The sequence below is a fragment of the Gambusia affinis genome, linkage group LG03, assembly GCF_019740435.1.
Source record: "Gambusia affinis linkage group LG03, SWU_Gaff_1.0, whole genome shotgun sequence".
NCBI lineage: Eukaryota > Metazoa > Chordata > Actinopteri > Cyprinodontiformes > Poeciliidae > Gambusia > Gambusia affinis.
This window is the reverse complement of record NC_057870.1, coordinates 14,219,280-14,246,268: the sequence shown is the minus strand read 5'-3', so window position 1 is coordinate 14,246,268 and position 26,989 is coordinate 14,219,280. Positions and strand designations below refer to the sequence as shown.

Sequence of the window (26,989 nt, the reverse complement as noted above, 5' to 3'; positions counted from 1 at the left end):
ATAAAGAACTCTGAAAGATTTTTTTTCTTTGTCCCTATACTAACATTTCTGTTTGCTTTTGATCACATTAATGTACAAAATAACCTGAGCAAATTCAAAATGCAGTTTGGAATTCATTGAATAATAATTTCATTTGTTGAAATCAAAAATTTATTATAACGAGCCTGGTTGTGAAAACATAAATGCCTTTTAAACCTAATTGGTTAGGCCATCATGACATTGACAACAACTACCCAAGATTTGAAATAACTGGCATTAAGTTTTTTTCCATCACTATGGAGGAATTGTGGCCCACTTTTTTGCTAAATTAAGCCATATTGGAATGTTTTTCACTATGAGGGGCCTATTTATTTCACACCATTACAGTTGGTCTAAAGTCTGGTCCACTGCAAAACCTTTATTGTTTTTACACATTCACAAGGAGACCTGTAGGGGTGCATTGGGTCATTTTTCCTGTTGTATAACCAAAGTGTGCTTTAGGTCGAAATTGTGAACTGATAGTCAAATATTTTCTGTTAGGACTTTTTAATAGAGAAGCAGTTCCACAATTTACAGGATGTCTTCCAGGTTCTGACGCAGCAAAGCAGCCCCGGACTGTCCCACTACAACCGTTATTGGGTAGGATCTCTCTGTCTCCTCTCTCTCTCTCACCCCCAAATGTTTTGGGGACTCAATCTATCTTAGGTGTCACTTTGTTTCTCAGCTTTTATTGAAATTTTTTAGATAAAGACATATTTTATTAATTTTTGAGACACTTCAGCCTATGTCTTGTTGTCAAACAGATTATAAGGGATTTCTGAATTCTAAAAGTGTGGCTAGTAAAACAGTACTGAGTTGTGAACTACTTCATAAAGTTATTTCACGGTTTTCATGGGGCAATTCATTTGTTACATTTGATTTGATTGCTTTTTTTTTGTCATTAAATAAAATAATAGTTTGAAGTTGAATTATGTAATAGTTGTTTCAGGGTAATGTTAAGCTATTGGAATGACTCTGAGTTTAATGCTAGAAATGTATAAATAAAAGCGTGACAAACAAATATAAAGTTCAGCAGGTCAGAAACTGGCCCAACAATAATCACGCTTAAAAACCGTATCATCTCATAAAGATAGTGTACAATGTTAAGAACATCATTTTGGAAAGGCAAGATTATTTGTGTGCCACATTGCAGAAACGAGACAGGCCAAAGTGCTTTATCTGATAAAAGCATAAAACAAGAATAAAGAAGATTAAAAAATAGGACACTGCCGGGGGCAGAAAAGGAAAAGTTGGAATAAAGACTGAAATGAATGATATTTTAGTTATTAATGAAAGACTCCTCTGAATTAATTGGTTGAGTCAAATAAATTTTTTAGAAAAGGATGTAATTATTGGGTCTAAAAGACATGCTTTCTGTAATAACCGAGATAAAACTTTGCTAGACATTTCGGCATAAAACTTGTTTCCTTATTAACCAACAATGGTGTAATAATATTTCTGCATTGGCATTGAGATAAATTATACGTAATGTTTTCTGTTAGATGGATCGACACGTACATGGGTTTACGGACAGATTAGTTGCGTTCTACAACTTGAACAAAATGTGCCAGATAAAGTATAGTTCAAAGCATAGGTTATCCTCTGTAATAGGAGATTACTTTGTCGGCGATGAGATGTAAGAGAGTTTGATTGGTTAATTTTAATTAGTAGGTGGGTCCATCCTCTTTCTACCAATCATAACTGCTGTGGGCGGGACAGGCCGCTGCACTAAGAGCCAATGACGTCAGCAACACTCGGCAGTCGCTGGGCAGTGCCAGCAGAACCGATAGAAGCAAGTAACTATGGTTCTCATCAAGGAATAGTGAGTTTTTTCTTCTTCTTTCTATCTGAACTTTGACTTTTGCGCCTTATTAAGCCAATATTTAGCGATATAGAAAGGTTTAGATATTCGGGTGAGTGTTAAATGCGCCTCTCCGCTAGCTGGAAACTTTTCATCATATATCGGCAAAGCACACGAGGGGGAGAGTGGGATTGTTCAAGAGTTGTTCTGGCCTACCGGCTTTGACAGCGGCGTGCTATTGTTTGACAGCTGTTGCTTCTTTTAACTTGTAGTGCATCTGTCGTGTCCTACAGACGCACCCTGTGTTTCGTCGGCATTGTTAGCACGTACATCCGTCCTATTCGTCTTCAAGGCACTGAAACTAGTATTGTTTGCTAACGCTAAGTTAGCTAACCGAAAGCGTCACCTGGATGGGGAAGTTGCCCTGTTCATTTTAACACGGGCAGCATTGACTTAAACAGCTCATATGTCTCCAAGGCAAGACAAAGGAGTTGATAGAAATTGAGCAAAAGTCCAATCAAAGTTTTTAACTAATACTCACCCTTGGTAAGTATCTAAACGATATCACTGCTTATCTGAGTGGTTTAAAGTTTGTGTTGAATACATCATAAGTTTGCTATTAGCATTGCATTTGAAATCACAACAGCATACGTGGTATTAACTTGTAAACAACCACGTTATTCGTCTCTTTCGCTTTTGACAGTGTGTACGTAATTCCGTCTCAGAGAGATGAACGATTAGTCTTAAAAAAGCCCAAGAAGAGAAGTTTGATATAAAAAAATAAAGATGAACGTCAGAAAATTTGCTATAGACCGAGTGTTTGTAATTTAGAGAAGACTGTGGTCATAGATTTGTATTTGAAGCACATGTACAATGTAGGTACCTCTGTGACTTCTACACAATATTGCAATATATTACAATATTATAATATTACAAAATATTACATTAGTTGTCACTTTGAAATATTAGATATATAAATGTGACCTTAATCAGCTTGTAAATGTAAAGCTGCCACTCCTGCCTGAGGGTTGAAGACTGATATGGCTGTTTGTAAATAAGAACACAGTAATTCATCAATTATGAACTCTGGAATAAACCTTGTGCCTATTCCCGATCAATAGTTTTTGAATACTTGTACTCACACAAATCTCCCTGTGGGCACTTTGAAGGACAAATTGGTTTGATTGATTCATACCAAACCAGTTTGATATCAAATCAATCCTGCTTATTCCACTCAAATACGTCACTCTCTTTTCCAATTGCATGTATTAAAATTCAGTCCTAGTGATAAGACAATATTGTCGAAGTTAGTTAATCGTATACTGTCTGTTGGTTTGAAAAATAATCAGAGAAAACTCATCTAATTGCATTGGGGTGTTGATTTCTTTCTTTCTTTTTTTCCCACATGCAATCCCTCATCCTGACCAACCATGTGGCAACTATTGGAAAGGAAAAACTTTTAACAGAGGCCTCAGTATAAGTAGCCATCCGACTAACTGAATGTTGAGAGGACATTATTAAATACAAATGAAGCCAATTACATTCAGTGTTTATTATATTAAACTATTTTTTATATTATTGCAACCAGAACTAGATATTATTCCCATTTGCAGAATTTTTCAATGTACCTGTGATTATGAAAAAGTAATCAAATTTGAAGTTGAGCATTCATAAAAATCCCCATGAACACTTCCTGCTTTCTCCCATTTTATTTATTAAAGAAAATGGAAACTAATGAAATTTTTTTTTAAAGTAGATCTTAAAAAATGACTACTACTTTTTACCGTGAATGATCAAACATGGACACATTCATCTACAAATCAGCATTGTGTAAAGTCATGAAAAGTCCTTCTGTCAGCACTCTCAACTAATCTGCAACAGTCACTGAAAAACCCATGTTGGGCAACCAATGAAGAAGAGATTGGTGACTTAATAGACACTTCTCAGACCTAGAGTTGCTCATGTTATGCTGCCGTTTTAATGCTTATCCAAGCCAATAGTTGTTTTTGTGGTTTATTTTTTAATTTTTTATTTTTTATTTGTCTTATAAACAAAACAAAACTAAAAGTGCATAGCTGTAGAGGGACAAGGAAGAGAGGATTTTATTTATGGTTTTTGAAAAGGTATTTTCCTTTACCCTATCTGTATTTGTGCAATAGGGTTTTGTTTAAAGATTGTTGCATTTGAAAGTGTTGTCCTGAACTGTCTTATCATTCTCTAGAAACTCTTCAAATATTTGGATTAGTTTTGTAAAATCATGCAAGACTAATTGATAACAGTGTTGCATTCAACATGGATCTCCGCGCCATGTTGGTTGAATTTCATCAGCCTTATAATGTATGAAGAATGGAAAAAAAGACCTCCTCTAACCCTCTGAAGATCAATTACTTCATTTGCTTTGTGATAGTTTTGGGATCTGTGGTTTTCTACTGCAGGATTCTTTCACAATGCACCATCCTTCCCCCAAATGAACTTACTTTAGTACAGTTCAAGGCAGATTTTAACTATAAAATTCACCCTGATGTTGTTTGCAACCTTGATGATGTCAAAACTCATCATTTTTCTTTGCAAGGCCGGGCCACAGAGTTCTCTCCTGTCTTTTAGCTGCTTGTGTTTGGGTGTCATCTCAGTTCAGCCTCAGCTCAGGACGAAGCACAAATTTCTTCATTGTTTGTCGGTGCTGAATGGCTTTAAACGGACTGAATGAACGTTGGGAAAGAATAAAGCTCCACTTTAGGTTTACGCTGAGACAGAACTTCCCCTTCCTTGTGTTGTTTTAAAAAATTTTTTTTCTCCACTTGGTCAGTTGTTGGGGAGGAGGAACTTCTTGCTCTCCAGTTTCAGTGATGTAATGATGTACTGCATACTGCAAGCTCTATTTAAATTTGAACAAAACATTGCAATATGTAACTTGGTTTAAGTGGAGAAATAATTTCTGTTTCTGCAGTAACTTAAATATTAAGGTATTTTAAATGGACCTCTGCTATAAAAAATTAATAAACATATTTGCTCTTTGTCTTGAAGAAGTTCAAATTGTTTTTGTATTTTAAAGTACTTGACTCTTCCACTTAATGCCAGTGATGAGTGTCTGTTCTTGCTGCAGTCATCAGAGTGCAGACCTGACAAGGACTGGCTGCCTTTTTATTTATTTTTCTTTCCCTTTTTTTCTTCCCCCTTTAGAAAATGTGACCTTTTATGAGTTTCCTCATTGCCCCATAAGATCAATTTTATTCTTTTTCTGTTTATTTGCCTCCAAAAATTCTTCTTTTTTCTACTTTTTTCTTAAATTTAAATCTAATCCATACTTTTTAACCCAAAAAGTGTTCAGTCATGGAGTGATGGAAAAATAATTCAATAAATCAATTGCCAAAATTTCCACATTTAGTGTTACTGAACATTCACAAACTTAACAAAAAAAACTTTACATAATTTTCTTTTTACTGTTATTTGTTTTGGTTTTTAATCATAATGTCCATTTTATTGAATGATATAAGTACTTGATCAACTAGCAAGTATTTTTGGCTTTCAGATGTTTTTTTGTTTTTTTTTTCAGGTCGTTGGAAGAATCTGAATTAATGAGTCGCAACATTTAATTTCTTTTTGGGATCAATAAAGTATTTTTGAACTAAATTTGAATTCATCTTTAAGAAGCCCTCGTGTCCTCCGCTTATTAGTTGTATTAACTGTATAGAAGACACTTGTTAACTCACTCAATCAGACTCCAGTCTCTCCGCCACGAGCAAGAACACGGCAGTGGTTTTGTGTTTAGCTCTCAATCCCTTTCTACTGTAGCTGTTTGTCGTCTGTATCTTAATACAGCCAGTCATTCATGAATCTCTTGATTCATGAATGTTGCTGCCGTCGGTGTGTACAGCTCACAAAAACACTTCATAAAGTACTGTCTGGTGCGCTTTCATTGAAAGCCACAATCACTGTTCCAGTCGACTTTGACAAAGCTTGCTACACCACAATAAGGGCCAGCAAAACATTTTTTTTTTCCTTTTCCCTGATATTGACCTTGTTCTACTCTACTGATGTAATTACCTAGAATTATGTCTAAAGCAGAAGTACAGAATACTGAACAGAAAATAAAGTAATACTTTGGCAGTCTCATCCCATTTTATATTTATTTTCTTCTCATTTGCAGCCGAGTGGTCTTGCCCTGTAGCGTTGAGGAGGTGGGTCACCTTTTGATATGTCTAAACTACTCACTAGGAAACTTAGCTTAGTTTTTTCCCCCCCCTTTTTTTTTTATAATATTCATGACATTAAATGGGTGGTTCAGGAAATTTTGTAAAATGGAACAAAAAGTAAAGATTTTAGTTCAGCTTCCAGTGGTTTGTTAAACTTTAGTGTTATTCCATATTAAAAATAATAAACTTTATACACTGTAAATAGTAGACATTATGCAGTAACATATAACTTGGGGAAAATGGTATTGTGTTCATCAGAAATGAATATTTGTTTTTCAGTATCAAGTCGGTCAGCTCTTTTCTGTGGCAGAAGCAAGTAAAAACGAAACTGGTGGTGGTGAAGGTATAGAAGTACTCAAGAACGAACCCTATGAGAAAGATGGAGAGAGAGGACAATATACACACAAAATTTACCATCTAAACAGGTTTGTGTCTTTATGTTTTTGAACGGATTGCTTGGCTTCTTTAATCTCTGTGATGTAATAGAGCGGCGCTACCAGGTGGTGGCAGTGTTGCTTCATTTTTGAAGACCCCTGTGAAACCTGAATCGCTCTTTTCCTCTCCTCTTCCCTGTCTGTTCCTGTCCTCCCCCGTGCTACAGTAAAGTCCCAGGTTTTGTCAGGCTCATAGCTCCTGAAGGCTCCTTGGTATTCCATGAAAAAGCTTGGAATGCCTACCCCTACTGCAGAACCAGTGAGTTCCCCTTTTTACTTCACTTCGGTTTGCATTGCCACTCCAATTTATTGCAGTTTTTGTCATATCAATATTAACATGTTGACATGTAAATAAATATTTTTCCCTTTCTTCCGCCCCCCCCTCTCATGACTAACCTTGATGCAGTTGTGACGGTATGTATTTTCAAATTAACATTTTTAAATACTCCGAGCTAAGTTTAAGGTACTTCAGTTTACTGCATATTCTTTTTAATGCACTTTTTCTTTTTCTTCTTCTCCCCAGAATGAATATATGAAAGACAGTTTCTTCATTAAGATTGAGACGTGGCACAAACCAGACATGGGAACACAAGAAAATGTTAGTTCTACCAAATGTTTTTAAATTAATTAATTTATATATCATCTCAGAACATCTTGCATAGAAAGCAAACTGAGAAAATGCTAATTATGACTGACAACGCTGAGATTTCCTTTTCTATTATTATTTTTTTTGTTTAACAGGTGCATAAACTTGAACCCTCAATATGGCAGAATGTTGCTGTTGTGCCCATTGACATTGCAGACAGAAGTAAAGTGTCTGCTGCTGTAAGTAGAAAAAAATTGGGTACAAATCTGATGCATGGTTTATTGTGATTGGGTGCCTCCATGTGGACATGAGTGGTTATTGCACTTTTAGCATAAATAATGAATGTTACTGCAGTAACATGGTGGGCTGAGTTTATATGTTGTGTTATATGAAAATGCAGCAAGTCTATGTTTTTTTTTTTTGTTTGGTTTGTTTTAGAAATTAAATTAATCATGTTTTTGAAACCTAGGTTTGAATTGCAGAAGCCTCCTCAAAACGTAGTTGTTTTAGTTCCTTATTTGTTCATTTATTGTCTGATCACAAAAAGTAATCTTGGTGTGCTATAGAATAAGTCGATGGCAAATTGATTTACATACAACTTAGTTCAGTGCAATTTTATTCAATCACAATTTAATTCAGATGAGTTGATCTCAATCACATGTTATTCCAGCTCAGAGAAGTCTGGCTGTCAGTGATGTTTCAGTTGGATTCAGTCCAAAATAGGTTAGTTTCCAGAGGATTATTGTTTATGAAAAGGAAAGTTGTCTTGCTCAGAAAACTGACTTATTGCATCAAACCTTTACATGCAAGCGGTTGCTGCAACACTGAGGAAGAGACTTTCTATTTAACAGGAAAAGACGACTGCAAACCCACAAAAACAGTTTGCACCCAAGTGCATCTTGATGGCTAGCGGCTCACGTGTAGGAAATTGTAGCTCTATTTTTAAACAATTGAAAATCAAAGAGTACAGTCAACAAAAATATGAAACTGAGCTATTTAAGATGAAACTTTTTTTTTTTTTTTCCTGATACGGAGTAAGGAATTTCCACTTTTAAAGTCAGATGTTCATGTGAAGAACTTTTGGCCCCTTTCAGATTTTTGCTTTTTCTGCTTTTTTTTTAATTTGTGTCACAAATTTAACATTTCATTTACACCAAACTTTAAATGTGAAGAAGCAATAACTCCTAGATAATTTAGTAACTGTACTTTATTACATATTTGGAATTTTACCAGCCATAGCATGGACAGTTTTTACTTTCTGAACTGTAGAATCAGGCAGGACCTGTCTAGCAACATGAAGCATGCCAAAAACAGACGTCATGTGTATGCAGCTGTGGGGAACGACAGCTGACTTATCAGTATTGTTACCAGATGAACCATAAACCATGAATTGTTCTTCTAGAGTTTCCTGCTATCAGCTTTTAACCTCAAACTCATTTGAGTTCTGCAGCAGGATAGCAGTCTGACATTCACCAGTAGCTCCACTTTTGTGTTACTGGTGACAAAAAAGATTCTGATGTGGCCTCGGCGAAACAATGTAAAAATCCCAGTGACCGTTTCCTGCTGGCTGTGGTTCCAAGGAAGGCACAGATATTTAGTTTGGGGGATGTTGCTTATAGGAAGGGTTGTTTTGAACATCAATTTTTCTTGTCATTAGATGAAAACCACCTTTTGAATTTACTAAATTATCTTTATCTTTTCTCTGTTTTTGATCTGAAACGTTCAAATGTGACAACAGGAAAAATCTGAGCCCTGTACGATTTCCAGAGAATGTTCATCAGAAGTTTTACTGCTGCATTGTGGGCTTTGACTAAGATGTTTTGACATCAGGACTTTGCCTTCTCTGTTTCTCTTCCAATTAGTGAAACTTTTTAAAGCTGAATTTGTGTCTGAAAAACTGGAAGTATAATGGGACAAATCAGGGACAAATCACCAGAAACACTTAATGCCATAAAGAACTGGAGACCAAAAATATGAATATTTCCAAAATAAACTTGTATTATCATTCCTTAAAGATTGATAAACGTAATGACTTTTCAACAAATCCTGCTATTGTTTTTTAATTTTGAAGATTATTCTTCAAGAGACGTGTCTCTTGCCCTGTGAAGCATGAATAATAGAAAAACCCGGTTTGTTCCATCATTACTTTAAAACCCCCCACTGTTCAGTGATGTAAACCAGAATGTTTTGACATTCCTGCTTGATGAAAGTGATTGATCTCTGATGGCAAACTATTCTTTCTGCTTGTTGATTATTAACAAACTCTCAAGATGATCCTGTCACATTTTGGGGGGTTTGCAATGGAAATGAGTACCGGCAACTTTTTGGGTTGCTCCGAGGTGTTACATAGTTTTGAAATACAAAGAGTAAATTTAGGTTTCTTTTTTTTTTTTTTTTTTTTTTTTTGGTGCTTTCTGAAATCTTATTTGAAGATATTGCACATTATTGCTTATATCTGACATCCCATTGCCTCATTTCTGCATGTGCAATTAAATGTGTTGCTACTTGAGCGAGGAGCATTGGTTGCTGTGTGTGTACATGTTTGTTTGCTGCGGGTAGTTAACGAGGCGGACGTGTTTGCCTTGCTGAAGGAGTGTGTTGTGTCTCAGGGCCCTATCAGCCCTCAGCCTCGGGCATGACTGCAGGGCCTGGGGCGTACCGCCAGCACAGATGAGTTTGTTAGCGTAATTAAAGCTCACTGTGCAGTGTGCACCGGAACTCCAGACACACATACACACACACAACCACACGCACGGCGAAGCGCACTCTTTTACTTAAGAAGTAGCTCCTCGCCGTGTGCCACGGCACATCGATTCACAGACCTCATTAGTACTGCTGTGTATTGTTATAGCGATGGAGCTCTGAGCATTAAAACAAGCAGATTATTGTGACTGCGTGTGTGCAGCACTGTCAGGCAGGCGCGTTTCCATTTCTCTCTCCGCTTGGCATCCTTCTGTTGGCCAGTAACCCTGAAAAAGAATCCTTTTTGCTGCAGGCGTATCATGATTTATTTAAAATTACTGGGCCCTTGAGGTGTTGATAATCTGAAAGCCATTCCATTTTATGTACTTTTTCTTGTATTTAATGACGTCACTTTTGTCATGTTAGTTATGCTAATGCTTTAGATGTGCGCTGTGTTTCTCCTTATGCATTTTCTGATCCTTCACATTCTTTTCTATTGAACCAGGTTCAGCAGTGAAGCGGGGCACATGTGGTTCATTAGCGAAAGTTTTACTATGAAATCATTTTACCAAATTGAGGGTAAAGCATGTCAGACACTCGATAGTCCTTAGGAATCACCGGAAGTCACTCATATTGATGAATACTAATGCTATATCTGAATATGCTTTAAATTTTGGTTATTTTTTATGTTTAAATATTTGTTTGTACAAGAAAACAATAATTGTTTTTCTAATGCTTTTTTTTTTTTAATCGTTGTGCTCAACTGTCATTAACTTGTAATACACAACATAAAGTTATGTGGGGGGGATAGGGGTTGCCATGCATTAATTATTGAAAAGTTAAAATCTTTCGATAGGACTACAAGCCTGATGAAGATCCAGCCATGTTCAAGTCTGTGAAAACTGGCAGAGGACCTCTGGAGCCAACCTGGAAGGTAATAATACTGTAGGATGCTCAAACTCAAATCAGAACACCTGATTCACATTTACACCGCTTGAACGTCTTCACATTTTAGCAAATTGCAACACAATACTTGACTGTGTTTTACTGGTAGTTTGTGGGAAAGATGAATTGTGAAGGGGAAGGAAAATGAATCTGAAAAGTGTGCTGTGCGTTTTATTTGTAGAGTCAAGTCCTTTGACGCTTCTATCCTGAAATTGAAATCTAGTGCAAAAAATTGCCTTAAGCAGTCTCCTAATCTGTGGTGTTCACCTGTTATGTTATGTAATCACCTGCTCTCCTGAGCTTTAGATGTTATTTGCGAATAAATGGCTTCATGAAAATCAGTGAACAAAGTAAAGAAATGGTGGCTAAGGTTGTGGGAAAATGTAAAATAAATGTACGTTACGAAACAATTTTCCAAACTTGTCATGTCAGTATGGAAAGACTAATGCAAAGCTGCACACCTGCCAAGCCATGACATTTGGCGACGGTGGCATCATGCTGTGGGAATGCTTTTGATCAGCAGAGGCAGGACGGAGAGTCACTTGGAGGACGTGTGGAGCTAAATACTGGTCAATCCTGCTGGGTTTTACTTTCCAACATTACAGCAACCCTAAAGCATAATGAGGAGTGGTTTCAATCAAAGCTTATTTTTGCTCACAGTCCAGACCTAAATCCAACTTGGCAAACTAGCTAGCTGAACTTGAGCCTTATCCCTTGGCCTCAGTGTACTCGGAAGGCATGCTGTAATATTGGCTGCAGCTCTGTAAACTACAGTCTCTTTTCATTATTGTACTAATTTCTCATCTCACTTTAAAGTCACTCCTACTGTCTTGCTATTTTTTTCCCTGTGCTCTTTCCTGTCAACCATTGGAACATTTTTTATAATTATTGAATTTACTAATTAGATTTTATTCCTTAATTAAATGTTATTTTCACTTTCCACACACCCACAGAAAATAACCATTGCTGAAAGCTTGACTTAGCAGAGTATACCAGAGATCAGTAACACATTTGGGGACTAATACATGACTTTGGTTAGCTAGAGCGAATGGCACTTGGTAGACGAAATGCAGTGGAAGTTAGATTGTATCCTGTTCTGGGTAACGGGTACCAACTCTGAATCGGGTTCAGCCCCTCTATTTCACTGAAAATGTATTTTTAGGAGATATTAAATAGATGAAAAGCAAGAAAATGTTTTTATGTTCAACAGGAGACTTTTGTTCATAAGGATGGTATGTTAGAATGAAACTGAATGTGAGATGTAGACAGGAAGCTCTTTAAATGTTGCTACATGTTTGAAGGTATAGTTTCTTGTGAGCATTCATAACTCTTCAACCTTTGCTTATTTACTGTGTTGAGATTTTTTGTGGTAGACTAATGCCTCTACATAAAAAGCAGTGCAACCAGTTGCCTTTTGAGGTCACCTAAGTGGTTTGTCAATGAACATTTAAAGGGAAAAGAATTGCTTCACAAAGACCAGTGGACAGAGTTGTCAGGCCAGGGATAAGATTGTGAAGCAGTTTGAAGCAATTCTTACAATGTCTTGACTTTTAACCTCACTGCGCTCCATTCCTCCCATCGCAACATGGAAAGAACGGCAGAAATGCAAACCTACCATGGCAGGACTTTCCACCAACGGTCATAAGAACAAAGGGCGTGTTAATCAAGGGCAGCGCTGAGGCTCGGTGTGAAAACAATCTCCACAGTGTAACTTGGTGGTGGCAGCATCATGCGGTAGGAATGCAATTCTGAAACAAAAGCTATTGGATGATACAAAAAAATTTAAACTGAGACAGTAGATCACATTTCAGCAGGAAAATATTTTAAGGCATCCAAAGACTCAATAGTTCTGTTAGAAAACATCTATTAATTGTTTTCTCTGCTCTGCATCGTGTCTAATTGAGTCTAAGCTGAGTTTGTGGCTACACTTTAAATGAAAGGGGTTCTAACATTGACTGGATGCAAACGCAGTACTTCTCAAATGTTGGCAAATTTTGAGAAACGTATCATTTAATAGCGCTTCACAGTTCTGCTCAACTCCATAGTGCCTACAATGTATTAAAATTTGTTTTGTAACATGATGAAATGTGAAGATTCATGGGGTGTGAATATTTCTGTAAGGTGCTGTAGTTACATTTACAGATGGCAACGTTAAGGTCAGTTTGGAGCAACAGCTCTTTTCTTTTCCCCCCTTTTCTTCCACTGTGAATTAAAATTAAGCACCAAAAACACAGGAGAGATTGCTGCGCAGCAAAGCTCCAGACGTTTGACAGGCAGTTGTGGAGTCTGTATGAGGCCCCATAGGAGGCTTCAGGCTGTAGTGGCTGAGTGGCGAGACTTTATGATAATTATAATAAAAACAAAAACATCTGTCAAAAATAAAATGGGAACTTTTGGTGAATACAGTAATTATATGGGCACTGCATCGTGTGTGTGTGGGTGTGTGTTAGCAGCAATATGTTAAAATAACCTTGCAGCAGGTTTTCTAATGCCACAGAAGCAAAATAAATTGGCAGTGTTTTTATTAATAGATCGACGCTGATGGCTTCAAATGGTATTTCCAAAGAATCTGTATTACCTTGTCCAGACTTAACTAATTGGATAACTTTGTAAATAATGATTTGCCAAAGTGTCAGCCTTCCAGCACTGCTGCCAGTAATGATTGAGAACGATTACATATTGAAGAAAATTAAAGCACTTTGCTTCTTGAAAATGCATTATGTCTGTAAATTAATGGACATTTCAAGTCTTGGATAAATATCCTCGTCTTTGGATTTGAATCCTTTTGTGGCACAAAGTCAATGCGAAGATGATGGAAGAGTCACTTCATGGACATTGATTCTAAATTTGAGAGTTCTGTTTGAAAGCTGCCACTTTTGATTAAAAGGCATTTTATAGTCAGAAACCCTGTAGCCTCCCAGACTGGTTGCATTCGTTAATAGAGCGCACTGTTCTGCAGTCGAGCCCTTAAAGTTCACCATGGGGAAACTTTCCTCTGCTGCAAGAATTTTGACAGAACAAAGGCAGCCTAACTGCTTTAAAAAGTGAGAATAAAGAGGCGTAACTTTTATTTTGTGTTTTTTTTATTTTTTTTAATTAGATCACTCTTCTGTCCGCTGTGGACATGGAAAAAGTGTTTTATTAATAAGGTGGGGGAAGGAATGGGGGAGGAAAAAAAAAAAATGTAGTTATGCGACAACAGAAGCACAATTTTTGCCAGCTTCTCAGAGCAATAAAACTCTTGTCTATCTCTGCATGCACACATGCTTGCATATCGGCACCCCTTTGTATTTCTGAAAACTTGTGCTCCTTTGAGTGGGGCACAGAGAGGGAGAGAAGAAATGTCACCGTAACTGTTTTGATGTAGAATCCGTTTCATGTGAAGTTCTCCTTTAGCGATGACAACTTTTCTAAACCCACTGCAAATTTAGAAATGTTTCTCATTTCGCCGCTCCTTCATGATCGCGGCATCAAACGGCAGCGGGATGGTGCGCGATTGAGGCGGGTCTGTGGCATTTTCCTCTTGGAACGCTGAGCCGGAATGAAGTGATTAATTAAACAGGTGTTCTCGGAGGGAGTGTGTGTGTTCTGGGGGGCTGGAGGGAAGAGGGGGCGAGCAGGTCCTAGGTGTTAATAATGCAGCCGTCTTTGCACCGCGACGCCCTTATCGCTTTATGAGCACCGTTTTATCTGCCTTCTGTGGCCACAAAGGCACGCCTGTCGGGAGCGGTGTCGCTGTCAGGGCGGAAGCTGGGAAATGGTCCCTTCATCTGGAGTTTATCCACTTTGCTGTGCCTCCATCGCCCCCCCCCCTTCTCCTCCTCGTCTTCTCTTCTTCAGAGGGAGGCACATTGCAAGCAGGGATGGATGAATTTAGAAAGTGTGTTGTAGATTAGGTCACTTTTATCTCTGCACAGCACAACTTCATATTGATAATTATTTCAGCAAGCTCCAAACCCAAAGCATTATGAATTAATGACTTTTAGCTTTGCACGCATCCGAGATGAATCTGAAACTGTATTCTGTTATAAGTTTGTGTCAAGTTTTCTGTTGCCTTATGTAGTTTTGATACTTTATGAAAGATCTTTTTTCTTTTCTTTTTTTTCTAAATGCCTCCTTTCCCAACAGCAAGAACTGGCGAGATCAACTGACTGCCCAAAGATGTGTGCCTACAAACTAGTCACAGTCAAGTTTAAGTGGTGGGGGCTTCAATCCAAAGTGGAGAACTTCATCCATGAGGTTAGTGGTTTGTTTTGTTTACACACTTATCACACTGCAGGGCTTATTTGGGGTCACACTGAGTTGCAGAGGTGCGACGGTTCTCTCCTGTTTGCTACTGTAATGTTTGACTTCCATTTCTTCTTCCTTCTTTATTTTTTAAAGGGAAGTTGTTGTTTTTTTTCTCAGATGTGATTCATGTCGGCAAAACACAAAAGGATGCGTTCATTGTTGGGGTGAATGTTTATTTTCATTTGTGATTATCGATATTAATGTTTCTAATTACTAATATTGCTTTGCATTCGTTCAGCAAGAGAAACGGATCTTCACGAACTTCCATCGCCAGCTCTTCTGTTGGATCGATAAGTGGGTGGACCTGAACATGGACGATATCCGGCGAATGGAGGTCGAGACTCAAAAGGAGCTGGAAGAGGTATGTGTGTAATCAGTGCCAGTAGCTGAGGAAAATTGTGCTCATGGATTATTTTTATGGCATCACAATAAACTAGGAGGATGATTCAAGTAAATGTTATGGCCAGGGCATCTCTATTGTGGTACAGATGCCCCAGTGCCCCAACATTTACTATTTCTGGTAAAGATGTCTAAAAAGCTTTCAAATTATTTAATCTTTTAAACTGAATTTTTAATTTTACAGCTTAGAAACTTTATGAATTGTGTAAAAGTTTAAGTTCAACCTTAAATCGCTGCAAGGTGATGATTTACAGCATCGATGCAGAAAATCATGCAAGAGCAGGACTAAGCAAGTATTGAGTGCATAGAAATTGACATAATTTTCAAGCGGCTGATATTTCTGTTGAAAATGTAACTTTTTTTGTATTGCTCTCAGGTCGTCTGAATTCTGAATTTTCATTATCTGTATTTGTCAAAATTACTAAAAATAAAGAATTGGAACATTTCCCTCTGATGATTCGATATAAGAAAGTTTGACTTTCTGAAATGAGTGACAAAAAAAGTATTGAACCTTTTCATAATATTGCACACTTTGAAGATCTACTTGTAGTATTTTCAATTCTGCAGAAAACCTTTTTGAAGGCAAAGGTTTGAGTATCTAAACAAGGGCAAAACAATTTAGTGATGGGCAATTAAGATGATTGAAGTATGACTTTCTAGTGCTGTAAAACATTAGATAAGGTAATACTTAGCCGAAATGTTAACTAACAAGTGAAAGTAAATATGGAAAGCTCTGGAAAAAACTCCTTGGTGTACCTTTTAAGAGGTTATGTCAGACAACAGTTGCTTTCTGACATATTACCATAACTAAAAAAGAACTTTATTTGAATATAGTCTTCTCAGAATTCTAATTACATCTCATGTTGTTCTTAATTACTACCTCTTATGATTTACTGTCCTTTATTTCCATCCAGATGCGTAACAAGGGTTCAGAGGAGTAGCAGGCCAGCTTTAGGTCGGTGTGTTGCTGTGTAAGTTGTTTTGGGTGCAGTGAAGTCTCTTGATGGGTTTTTCCACTGGGCTGGCTTCGGTAAACCATTGTGTACAAACTGTTGATGCACTGCAGCCTCTGTGACAGGAGCTAGTTGCTCTGGAACAGGCTGTCCTGGGTGTTGCACTGTGTTTGAAATCTTTTTTTTCTTTTTATGTCACTTTAAAATCACCTGCAATGCTTTCTATAAGATAATTTTTGTATTTCAGATGAAACCTCCAGACAACCTTATGGTAACCTTGTGTTATTCTAGAGTCTTCTGCTGTATATAGCAGCAGGGTGCTATTTAGAATAGTCTAAATAGTACCCCAGTACTGTCTTGGATTAATTTTGACATTTCTCAATTTTTTATACCTTTTTTTTTTTTTTTTTTCCCCCCCCCAAAACCAGCAGACATGTTGTGTCAGAACCTACAGCCGTGAGCATCCAAACAAGAAAGTACAGCTCAGACGAGAACATAGTTTTTATTTAAAATAATCTGCAACAGGTTGTAGCTCGCTGTTTCTTCAACCTTTTCTTGCTGGTTTGCTCCCAAAGTGATATTTTGGCCTTACAAGGAGAACAAGTGAGGAATCTGGACTAGACTGGCCAAAGTGGGCCAGTTTCAAACATTCCTGGCCTACTACCAACATGCTGCATTTTGTGCTTTGCCTCCGCACCCCCCCACCCCCCACCCCCACCCCCCCTTCAGAACATGTCGGCCGGTTCGCCATGTGTTTCCCATTTTCCACTGGAGCAAGTAAACTGGCGGGTGCCATCAAAGACGGCTGTGGCGAGGAGGGCCAGTCCAGTCCTGAGCCTCTTGAGCTCCAGGGTTAGCAGGGTCGCAGTTGAACTGTACTGCATGATGTGCGACGCCAATCGCTGCACTTTAAAATTTCCCAAGAATGTCGGCATGACAGAGGCTGCATCTGAGAGACGATGCAGAAGAGTTGCTCTTCGTGTGGCGCAGTCGGTGCAGAGTAGGGCGGCTTGAGAGGGGGACGGGGCGTGATGCTTCGAGGTGGCTCCCTTTTCCCTCATTAACATACAAATAGAATTCTGCTGTTGAGAAGGATTCCGGCCTGTGATTGAGAGACTCGGAGGAAGCGAGGGGAAAAAAAGATGGCGAAATGGGAGGGTAAATCCTCCTGCTATTTCATCAGATCTGTCTTTTTCCCCTGTTTAGAGCCAATGTTAGTTTGAACCGTTTCATTTGAGCTTTTGGGCTATCAGATTCCAACACTAATTGACTTTCCAAAGCCATCAGCCTGGGGGTGGGAGCATTTGAAAGGGATGCTTTTATCTACCTTGAAGACAAACAGGAGGATTGATAAGTATTGTTGGAGCGTAGTGTTAAGGAAGGCCAAGTTTCAGCTCACAGAAAGCAATTTGTTGCATTTTATTGGTTTTTGTAGAACGTACTAAAACCTCTAGATGCATCTAATGAATTAAAAACAAGTCTACCTTGAAACTTTCATCAGTATTCAGGGGCGTAGGTATAGATTATACCAATTAATTCTTCAATGCATATTGTGTCTGACCTTTTATTGGACACTTATTATTAAAACAACAAAGTGCACCAAGTTTATGATTCATTTAACTAGGGCTGAAATGATTGTTTTAATCGCGATGAATCAACTAATTTAGTAGTTGATTAATCATTAACTCTGGTATACAGATTTTTAAAAAAGACCTTTGCTGAAAGCCGGTTAAAACTTAGTAAAAAATAAAAAATAAATCTATTAAGTCCCTTTGCTGTCTAATTTAAAATTGGTTAGTAGAAAAAAATAATTACCATTTCAGCTGTAATGGTGGATCAAATAGAAGGGGTTGAGCTTTTCCCGCGTTAGAAGTATTCGTGATTGTAAAATGAAAACCCCTGTCAAATGTGGCAATTTTGTTTTTATCCAGTTAATCAATTTATTGTATGAGTAAGCGATAGAAAATTTATTACTAAAAAAAAAACTGTCAGTAGCAGCCCTATAATTAACTTGTTCTTGTTTGTTCTGTATTTGAGCTGCTGATTTCCAGTCGCAGTCGAACCAGGAGAAAATCCTTCCTTTCCCGTTGCTTCAGTAGCTCAGATACCTTCGTACGCCTTGATTGCAAAAAGCGACCCAATGCCGCCTCATCAGGCTCTCCAGAGATTTCACTTCCTCGCCGGTTTCATGTACATCTAACCTCTTTTCTTGCGTCTCTTTCCTTTTCCCCACAGCTTCGCAAAAAGGGTGACGTACGAGGAACCAGCGCCGCAGACCAATGAAAAGCAACCGGATTAAAAATGGCCACCGTGTGTGACGCTGTCTGCTAAGAATGCTCCTTTGTTTGCCACTTTTTACCTTAACTGATTTTGGCTGCAGAGGAAGGAGCACAGCTACCTGCAATCAATAGTGCAGATCCCCTGACTTGACCCCAATCATAGACATTCTGTCCAGTGAGAATTTTTTTTTTTTTTTTTCGTTTTTTTTTTTTCCTGAAACCAACATGATCTTTCCTGATGAGACTCTGGTTAATTTTTTTTTTTTTTTTTTTTTTTATCATCATCATGTAAATGAGACTTAAAAAAAAATTGAGAAGTTGTGTGTTGTATAGAATAATACAAGTGCAAATTACTAATCTGGGTACCACAGTAAGAGGACCAAATGTTTCCTTTTTTTGTATTTTATATAAATGTTTTACATTCCTGCGATGTCCTGTGTGATGTGTGACCCTGTGCTCTCTTACCTGAAAGCTCCCTGTTAGTCAAACTCATGTTCCTTCCTGCCACAGCCTCCATTAAGTGATTACTAACACCCTTGGCGCTCATGCCCACCTCTGCCCCCGCCCCACCTTAACTGAAGCACCGCATCTTTTTATCACTGACAATCATGCCTGTGCAAGTGTTCACCGTCTCTCCTGTTCAGACTTGGTGGAGAAAAAAAAAACAAAAAACACTCACACGCACTTATCAGAACCTGGGGATGAACGTGTGAATTCACTCTTAAGGTGTGTGAACAGGCACAGGTGTGGATACCTTTGCACTGACTTATCTGTTACAAGCCAAAGCTGGGCAGATCCACACAGGCTCGTTCACCTAAAGGATGTTAGCGGCTTCCTGCAGCCCCTCCTCCTCCCACACCTCCCCCGTCCTCGCTGTTCTGAAGACATTGGTACGTAACGCGGCGCAGCGTTCACCTCCTTAACAGATGTCCCTAGGGGGGGAAAAAAAAGTGCACTGAAAAGCAGCCGCAGATGGTGCTACACCCCTCCAGCCAAACTTTGCTGCGTTGAACCAGCCCACCTCCAAAGGCCAGCAGTGCTCATCTGGTTTTCTGAGGAGAGATTTTTATTTTATTTATTTTTTTAACCACACTTTCTTCTCCAGCTTCAATCGGGTCGTGTTTACAGGTTCACGGCTGCCGCATTAGTGCCCAGTCGACACCAGCCCCACACAGCGCTCGCCTAAACCTTCTCTATATTTTACTCCTCTCACAGCTCTGCCAGCTAGCGCCAGCTACCTCCCTCTTTTCTAACTGGCAGCTTTCCTGATGCCCAAGGATTACCATTAGCCATGAGCTGCTGCTGCTGCTTCCTGGGAGTAAATCTTAGCAGATAGAGCTTTTATGAGTGACAGTATTTGTGATTAATCTCTGCTCCTGTTATTCAGACGGCACTGCATGTTTGCGTGCCGTCGCAGCTAAGCAACTGCAGTGCCTTCGACATGCTAAAAGAAAAAAATAATAATAAAGCCGCCTCTGTACTTTGTTACACCAAATGCAGCAGATTTACACATCAGTGTTGAACTGCTTTACCATCTGATTAATGTTCATCATCATGGTTTCTCTTTGTAAGGTGGAATAAGCCCACTTTTGTTGTTACACAGATAAAATATACTTGGTTTACTCATTTGATCCTTGCTGAGTTTTATGTTGTAGTTGTATGTTATATTCTTAAATTATAGCCTTTCAGAACTGTTCTTTATTTCTCAAATTAGAAATAACGGCCTATTATTATGCATCAAGTTTCTTTTGTTTGTTGTTTTTTTGTGTGACAATGTTACATCAAGTTCTTTTTGTCCAAAGAGTAAAAGTGCAAATTTGTCATGTTTACATGTTCTCCAATCATTATAGGAACTTTAAAGGCAATAACAATCTGTGTAATAAAATAAAATTTTCTCAGGTTGCATGAAATGACTTGGGGCTTTAAGACGATGTTTCTCTCACTTCCAAATATAAGATGATCCTGATATTGATAATCTGTTACTGCTACCATCTCAAAAATATGCATATAGGAGGATGTGTAGGCTGTACCTATTGTTTCCAACTAAATCGGAATGGTTTCTGACAGAGGCCCATAAATGTATGGGCTGTCGAGATGACATAAGAACATAGATGAAGGAACTGTATCTCATGATGTATGAAATCCACAACTATCACAGGCTTTTAAACCGTTTTAATCAGATTGTGAAAATCAGGGGTGAATGTATGAACTATCGTGCCTTTTTCTTCTCTAGAAATCTTGTGTATTAGAAATGCATATTGTATACAGTTATCAATAAATTCTGTTTCTAAATGCCACTTTTTAGGTTTTGTTTTTTTTTTGGGTGGGGCTGTGGGGACATAAGAGCATTGAAGCTTTTAAAGTTCTCATTAGAAGGTATTGTCCTTCCCGACAGTGGATGGATTTTTGTTTTTTGTCCTTTTTGCATTCACTTGTACTTAAATGCCGTCATCATACAGCTTCTATCTATAAGCTACCACTTGTTTTATTATATTTATATGCTGATCTACTTCTCACACAACACCTATTCAAGTTTCAGCTATTCAGTATTTTTGCCCCAGTTTCCAATATGTAATTTTTTGCTGATGTACAGAGTTTTCTCCCAAAAATTTGAACCAAGAGAAGCTTAATAATTACTTAAATGAATCAAGCTAAACCTTTAAGTGGACTCCTCATGGTTTCTTCTGGCAAAGTGGAAATAAGGTCACAATTGTTCAGGGGTTGTTTTTTTGTTTGTTTGTTTGTGTTAAAAGGTGGTTTCCCCAGAACCTACAACCTTGACTGTCTAACCAGAATAAAATTCAGCAGAGATGATGACGCTTCCCCACCTTCCCCCAAAATAACTTGTGTACAACTTGATCTATAAAACTTTTCTTTTAAGTCTAGCTGTCAATGTTTTTCTTAATTTCTTCAACAACACCAGAAACTATTCATCCTTGCATAAAATCCATAATGTTTGAAAAGGCAATGTATAAGCTGTACAGTGTAATATTGAATATTGGCCATCAAAAGAACCTACCTCAGTCACAGTCTATAACAAACTACATTTAGGAAAAAGGAACTTTGAAAAGGATGAGGAGGAGGTAAATGCTTAATTCCTTCCCTTACTTAATTGTGCACACGTGAATTTACATAATACATTACTAAATATTAATACTTTCAAATACAGATTTTTGAACAAATAAGAATGCAACCTGAAAAGTTAATTTATTTTACTACTTTAGTGTGAAAAATGAATTGTATGTCATTTCTTTAGAGTGAAATATTTTAAAGACTATTCTTATTTATTTTTATCATTGTTGCTGACGGTTATAATTCAGTTTCTTGCTAAATCTGAAGGATTTTTAATTTAGAAATAATTCAAGATCCACAGAATCCTATGGAAGGAAACTGGCTTCACCATTGTCAGGCACACAGTCACAAATCCACAAATGTATCCAAGCATATTTGAGATGGAAAGTTGAGTGGAAGGAAAACTGTTTGCAAACAACAGGAGTAAGCACATCTTTCAAAGGAGAGTGAAGTACATCCACTTCAAGAGTTTAAGGGAAATTCACATTCATTAAGGTTTATTTACTATAGTTAGGCCATTTACAGCGCTGTAGAGTTTTTGTGACATTTTCTCAGATATATTTAGCTTAGAGGTCAAACAACAAGCAAAAGTTTTGGCTTTCCATGTTTGTTTCAGGTTCCAGATGTTGGTAAGTTCTAGATCTGATCAAAAGTTGCTTTTGAGGTGAAAATCCATCTGAATGGTCGGTTGAATTCCAATCTTTTTAATTACTTAATTAATACATCATATCATAAGTATGTTTTTGTTTGTTTTTTGGACCATGCGCCAATAAAGTTTTCACAAAGCATCAGCAAAAGTCTGACTGACCCTCAGGTCAGAAGAGTCGCACAATAGCAGCGGAATCTGTGCTAAAGAGCAGGAAAAGCTGTGAGTCTGCTGGCTGAGATAGCTCCCTTTTCTTTTTTTTTCTTTTTTTTTTTTTGTCATTGTTTTTGGAGGAATGGTCACATAGGCTTTCTGCAAGGAAACCAGTCATTTCTGCCACTGAGAGCGCGCACACACAAATAATGCTGTTTCTAAATGGGGAGATGGGCAGACTCGCCCACACACCTCCTGTTAAGTGGCAGCTCGCAGCAGTCTGCGGTAGGCTTGCATCCATCCAACCATGTGTCTCTCTCGGAGACGAGATGAAGGGACATGTCAGGAGTGAGCCCCCGTCGTTTAAATAGATTCGGCAACAGATGAATAGATGAGACAAATCTCGGAGAGGCTCAAGACTCGACACAGCGGGAGATCCAGGCGCCATACCAAAAGTGTTTAGAGCTAAAATCATTTTGTGAATGTCGGCGACCAACTTGCTGCTGCAATAAGGGAAAATTCGTGCCAAATCTGGCAAAAAGATAAGACATGCACTAAAGACGAAATAAAAATAGGTGCTCATATCTATTCTGCATTAGAGTTTATGAACAAAGTTGCACGGCAAATCTTAAACTCACAGCCTTATCTATATATATTTTCGTTTTATTATGTGTGTGTGTGGTCCCCCCTCAGGGGGGCCAGATCCGCAGAGGGGCCGCAGGTTTTCTTGGACAAGACGGTTTATTTCTGTCTCTCGGAGGCAGGCAGTGATGTCACCAACGTTTCCTCATCCTCATGGCGTGGGTCAAATTTAGCTCCTGAGATTCTCCTCAGCCTTTCCTGTTGTGATGTGAGTTTGGTGCGGGGAAGGGATGGAGGGAGGCTTGGGGGTCTGTCGCATTTCTCTCCCTTAAATACAATGCTGCTTCTCTAGATGACAGATGCTGCTTAACCTGCCATGACCCAGGGAGTCCTGATGGCTCAGCTGACTGACAGGCCTATAGAGGACACAGCGAGCCCGCTTCTCTCTGCCTGAGCTGTACAGGACGCTGTAGCCCCACCAACAAGGGAAGGAACTGTCTCTTCGTTCAGCCCCCTCACCCCCCACCACCGCCCCCTCCACCAACCTCTCACCCAGGGCAATAAATGTCTCGCTGAGGAAAAGCTTAACACCGTGAATTAAGGCTAAAAAGAGGGCGCCCACTTCTGCTACCTTCTCCTATTGAGTAAAATATTGAGACAAATTGAGCTCTAAATCAAAGCAGAGAGGAGTGGGAATGTGACAGCGCTTGAAAGCCCGTAGACCGTCCATTGTCATGAAGTCGCCTCGGCTACAACCACTCTGGGTTGCGTTTATCATCACCGGAGGCAACGGAGGACTGGACACCGTGCCATCGGTCTGTCATGGTGTCTCTGGATTTGAAAAGAAGGCTGTCGACGGAGCTAGCAGGAATCTCATTGTGGAGTTATCAGTTTTACAGTCAACAGGAAAGGCAGCTTTATTATTTTTCCTCCTGTTGAATAGAAACATAATGAATGCAGAATACATTTTTGATAAAGAGAGCCTTTTATCCTGCAAGAACAGGAATATAAATTCTTTTTTTTAGTATTAGCCTATTATTATTTATAGATGGTCTCACAACTTAAAAGGCAAAATGATGAATAAGGATGCTGTTATTGTGTGCATAGGATTTTAGTTGTTTTATGTGGAAATCAGTGCTGGATTATACAAATGTCTTCTTCACCTGATTATGAATTCATTTATTCTCTGTAGAAAATCTTAAAATTTATTTTAATTGATTTTTATAGTTTAGTATATGATTTGAATTTTTCTGAATTGTTAAAGTAGACATCAAATGTGCATATGTCCAAATATGTAATAGGGTGTTTTCAGTTATCTGTATTATGTAAGTGGTTTAGATCATAAAAATGTCTTACTATGAGATAAAGATAACCTGAGAAGAGGCAAAAAGCCATTTTTAAATGATCGTTTCAGTTATTTGGAGATAAAGTTCTCCAAACTGGTTTGGCCATGAGTGAATGATAAGGTGACTGAATGCCCTGCTGCATAGCCAACATATGTTGCTTCTCTTTTCAGTTGTTTTTGTTTGAAGAAATAATTTTTAAACAACAAAAAAAAACTCAGCCATTTCGTTGATTTTCTTGTTGCTTTTTAGCTTCGTATCACATTTAATAAACTTTATGTTTTCTTTGTAAATAGCAAACAACACCAAACTTTTAATTTTTTATTTTTGAGGACCCCGGTACTACAAGAAGTACCAGTACCACAGCTTGAAAACCATGGGATTAGTGGTCTGAAAGTAGTCGGTCAGTAAAGTGATACTCAGGGAGAGACTGTGACTTAAACTGGAAAAGCTCCATCGCCTTTAGCACATCCCAACAACTTGACATTCTTCTCCCATCCTCCTCCACCATCTCTTTCTGGCTAGTTTACTCCACGTCTCTTACAAAACACAAGCACTGTCTGCCCCTGCCTCCTCACTCTGAGCTTCTGTCCTCTCGCCTGGAAGAAGTGCATTTCATTGTCTAGTCCTGACGGGTTTCTGGCTCGGCTGCAGCATGCAGCCTGTTTCCTGGGCACAGAGCTGGACATACTGTATGCATCTGCAAACCGAGGTGTGGTGCTGATTTTTGTGTGTTATGAAAGTATTTCAATTTGCAAGTAAAGCTTGTCATCTTTTCTGAGTTTGAATTTCTATAGTGACATAAAGAAGCAATGTTTTTAGAGGAATATTTTTATTTTGCCAATTCTAAATTCTTGTTTAGTAATCACATAAACCATCGTTTTAGACAATATTATTAGAATGCTGCTCCACCTGAAAGTAGGATGATTTCTTATGTGATATTAAGACTTTTTTAACACAGGAAAATGTCATATTCATTCCCCTGGGTGTTACTTATTTTGTATTTGAAGAGAATAATAGAGAAGAGAAGAGAAGAGAATGATTTCACAAAATCTAATATAATAATAATAATAATAATAATAATAATAATAATAATAATAATAATAATAATAATAATAATAATAATAATAATAATAATAATAATAATAATGTTCTGCTTGATTAATTTCCATTTTATGCCTTTCGTTACCAGAAGTTATTTCCCAAATGCTTCATTTTAAGTCAATTAACCTGCATCCTCTGTGTCACCTGCCGCTAGGTGGCACTGTGTCTGTTTCACAAAAGCTTCCTTGATCTCTCGCTCTCTCTCTTTTTTCTTCCCCCTCTCCCCCAGTCAAGGTTCAGAGCTGACTGCCACCAAATTACACCCCACCCGCCGCCCCACTCAGAGTCGGGAGAGGATCGTGTGGTGTTCTCCTTTCACCAAAGAAAATAATCAAGGAGATCAATGAAATTGGCCTGTTTACACAAGTAGGCTTTCCCTTTATTTCAGCTAATCAGAGTTTACACAGAAATAAGCCTACGTACACAGCTTTTAAAAACAATAAACAAGTTTAGTTTTCAAGGGGTCAGAATTTAAGATGACATAATATACAAAGATCGCGAGATTAATCACTGATGAATTTGGCAGTTCAATGAAAAATAATATTTAATTCACACTAGAACAGCACCAAACTGAAACTTAAACTGTTAGTGGCATGTGATTTGGATATATTTTTGGGACAAGTGCTGACTATGCAGTAGGCTATATGCGTTCCATTGTCTTCCTTGCTTTTAACAAATATTTAATGTCTTATCTTGGGATTTGGCTGCACTTGACCTCAGATAACCCCGCAATTGTGCAACTGCCCCTAATTAACCTCTTAAATAACTTATCAGAACCTGCTTTTTAAAGAGTGTGTTTATTATAGAAACTGAGGCCCAATATCATTCACATACTTTACTTAGAATGTTGTTTAAGGTGGATTTTTTTCCCACACGCCACTGACACCATGTTTCACAGAGCATGTGGTTTTCTGCTTAAAACGTTTCTCTACAACATCAACAATTAGTGCTGAATAGATTTCTATTTTCAGACAATGACATTTCTTCCATTTTTGATAAATTGTGTTTAAATCAATAAACTGCTTGGCGTTCCTTTCCAGCTTGTTGGAAAGATAACATGTAAACCCTGTGCAGAACACATGGGCTTACCCATTTCCCCATTGACTGAACGTGAGAAGCAAAATAAAACTTACCTGAGGTACAATTTTAAAAAATCCCTTTTTTTCTGACTGCTCATGCTGCCCATGGCTAGCTGGCACCCTGGATGGTATGCCATACCACCCATATTGATCTCTTCATTTGTGGATCATATATATTTAATGCAATATTTTATTGAATGTTGCATATCCAAGTATTTATAGGATTTTTGATAATCTATATTTTTAAATCATCATAAACAACGAATTGTGTAGTAATTTTTTTCATGTTAAGGGACGTGAGAGTCAGATATTTTTTTCCACGTTCTCTTCAAATATGCGGTGGCTTTAAAAAGATAAACAAAATATCCCTTATAATTTTTTAAGAAAGAAAAACGTGAGAGATTTTATTAAACTCAAATCCCATACTTCG

At 38.1% G+C, this 26,989-nt stretch overlaps 1 protein-coding gene across 4 annotated transcripts; it reads left to right on the top strand.

Annotated features, from left to right (window-relative positions):
- Positions 1-1,752: 1,752 nt before the first annotated feature.
- Positions 1,753-20,877, top strand: LOC122827863 (phosphatidylinositol transfer protein beta isoform). Of its 4 annotated transcripts, none has more exons than XM_044110939.1 (11): positions 1,753-1,840; positions 6,292-6,437; positions 6,614-6,705; positions 6,853-6,860; positions 6,970-7,044; positions 7,188-7,271; positions 10,571-10,648; positions 14,788-14,898; positions 15,188-15,310; positions 16,263-16,303; positions 18,537-20,877. In XM_044110939.1, the coding sequence occupies exons 1-10, from the start codon at positions 1,757-1,759 to the stop codon at positions 16,287-16,289; spliced, it is 828 nt and encodes a 275-aa protein (XP_043966874.1). In that variant the 5' UTR covers positions 1,753-1,756; the 3' UTR covers positions 16,290-16,303; positions 18,537-20,877. The 4 variants fall into 4 exon arrangements, with proteins under 4 accessions (XP_043966874.1, XP_043966873.1, XP_043966875.1 ...); XM_044110938.1 differs by having other exon boundaries at positions 16,263-16,319; XM_044110940.1 differs by lacking the exon at positions 16,263-16,303 and adding an exon at positions 5,967-5,997.
- Positions 20,878-26,989: the final 6,112 nt, after the last annotated feature.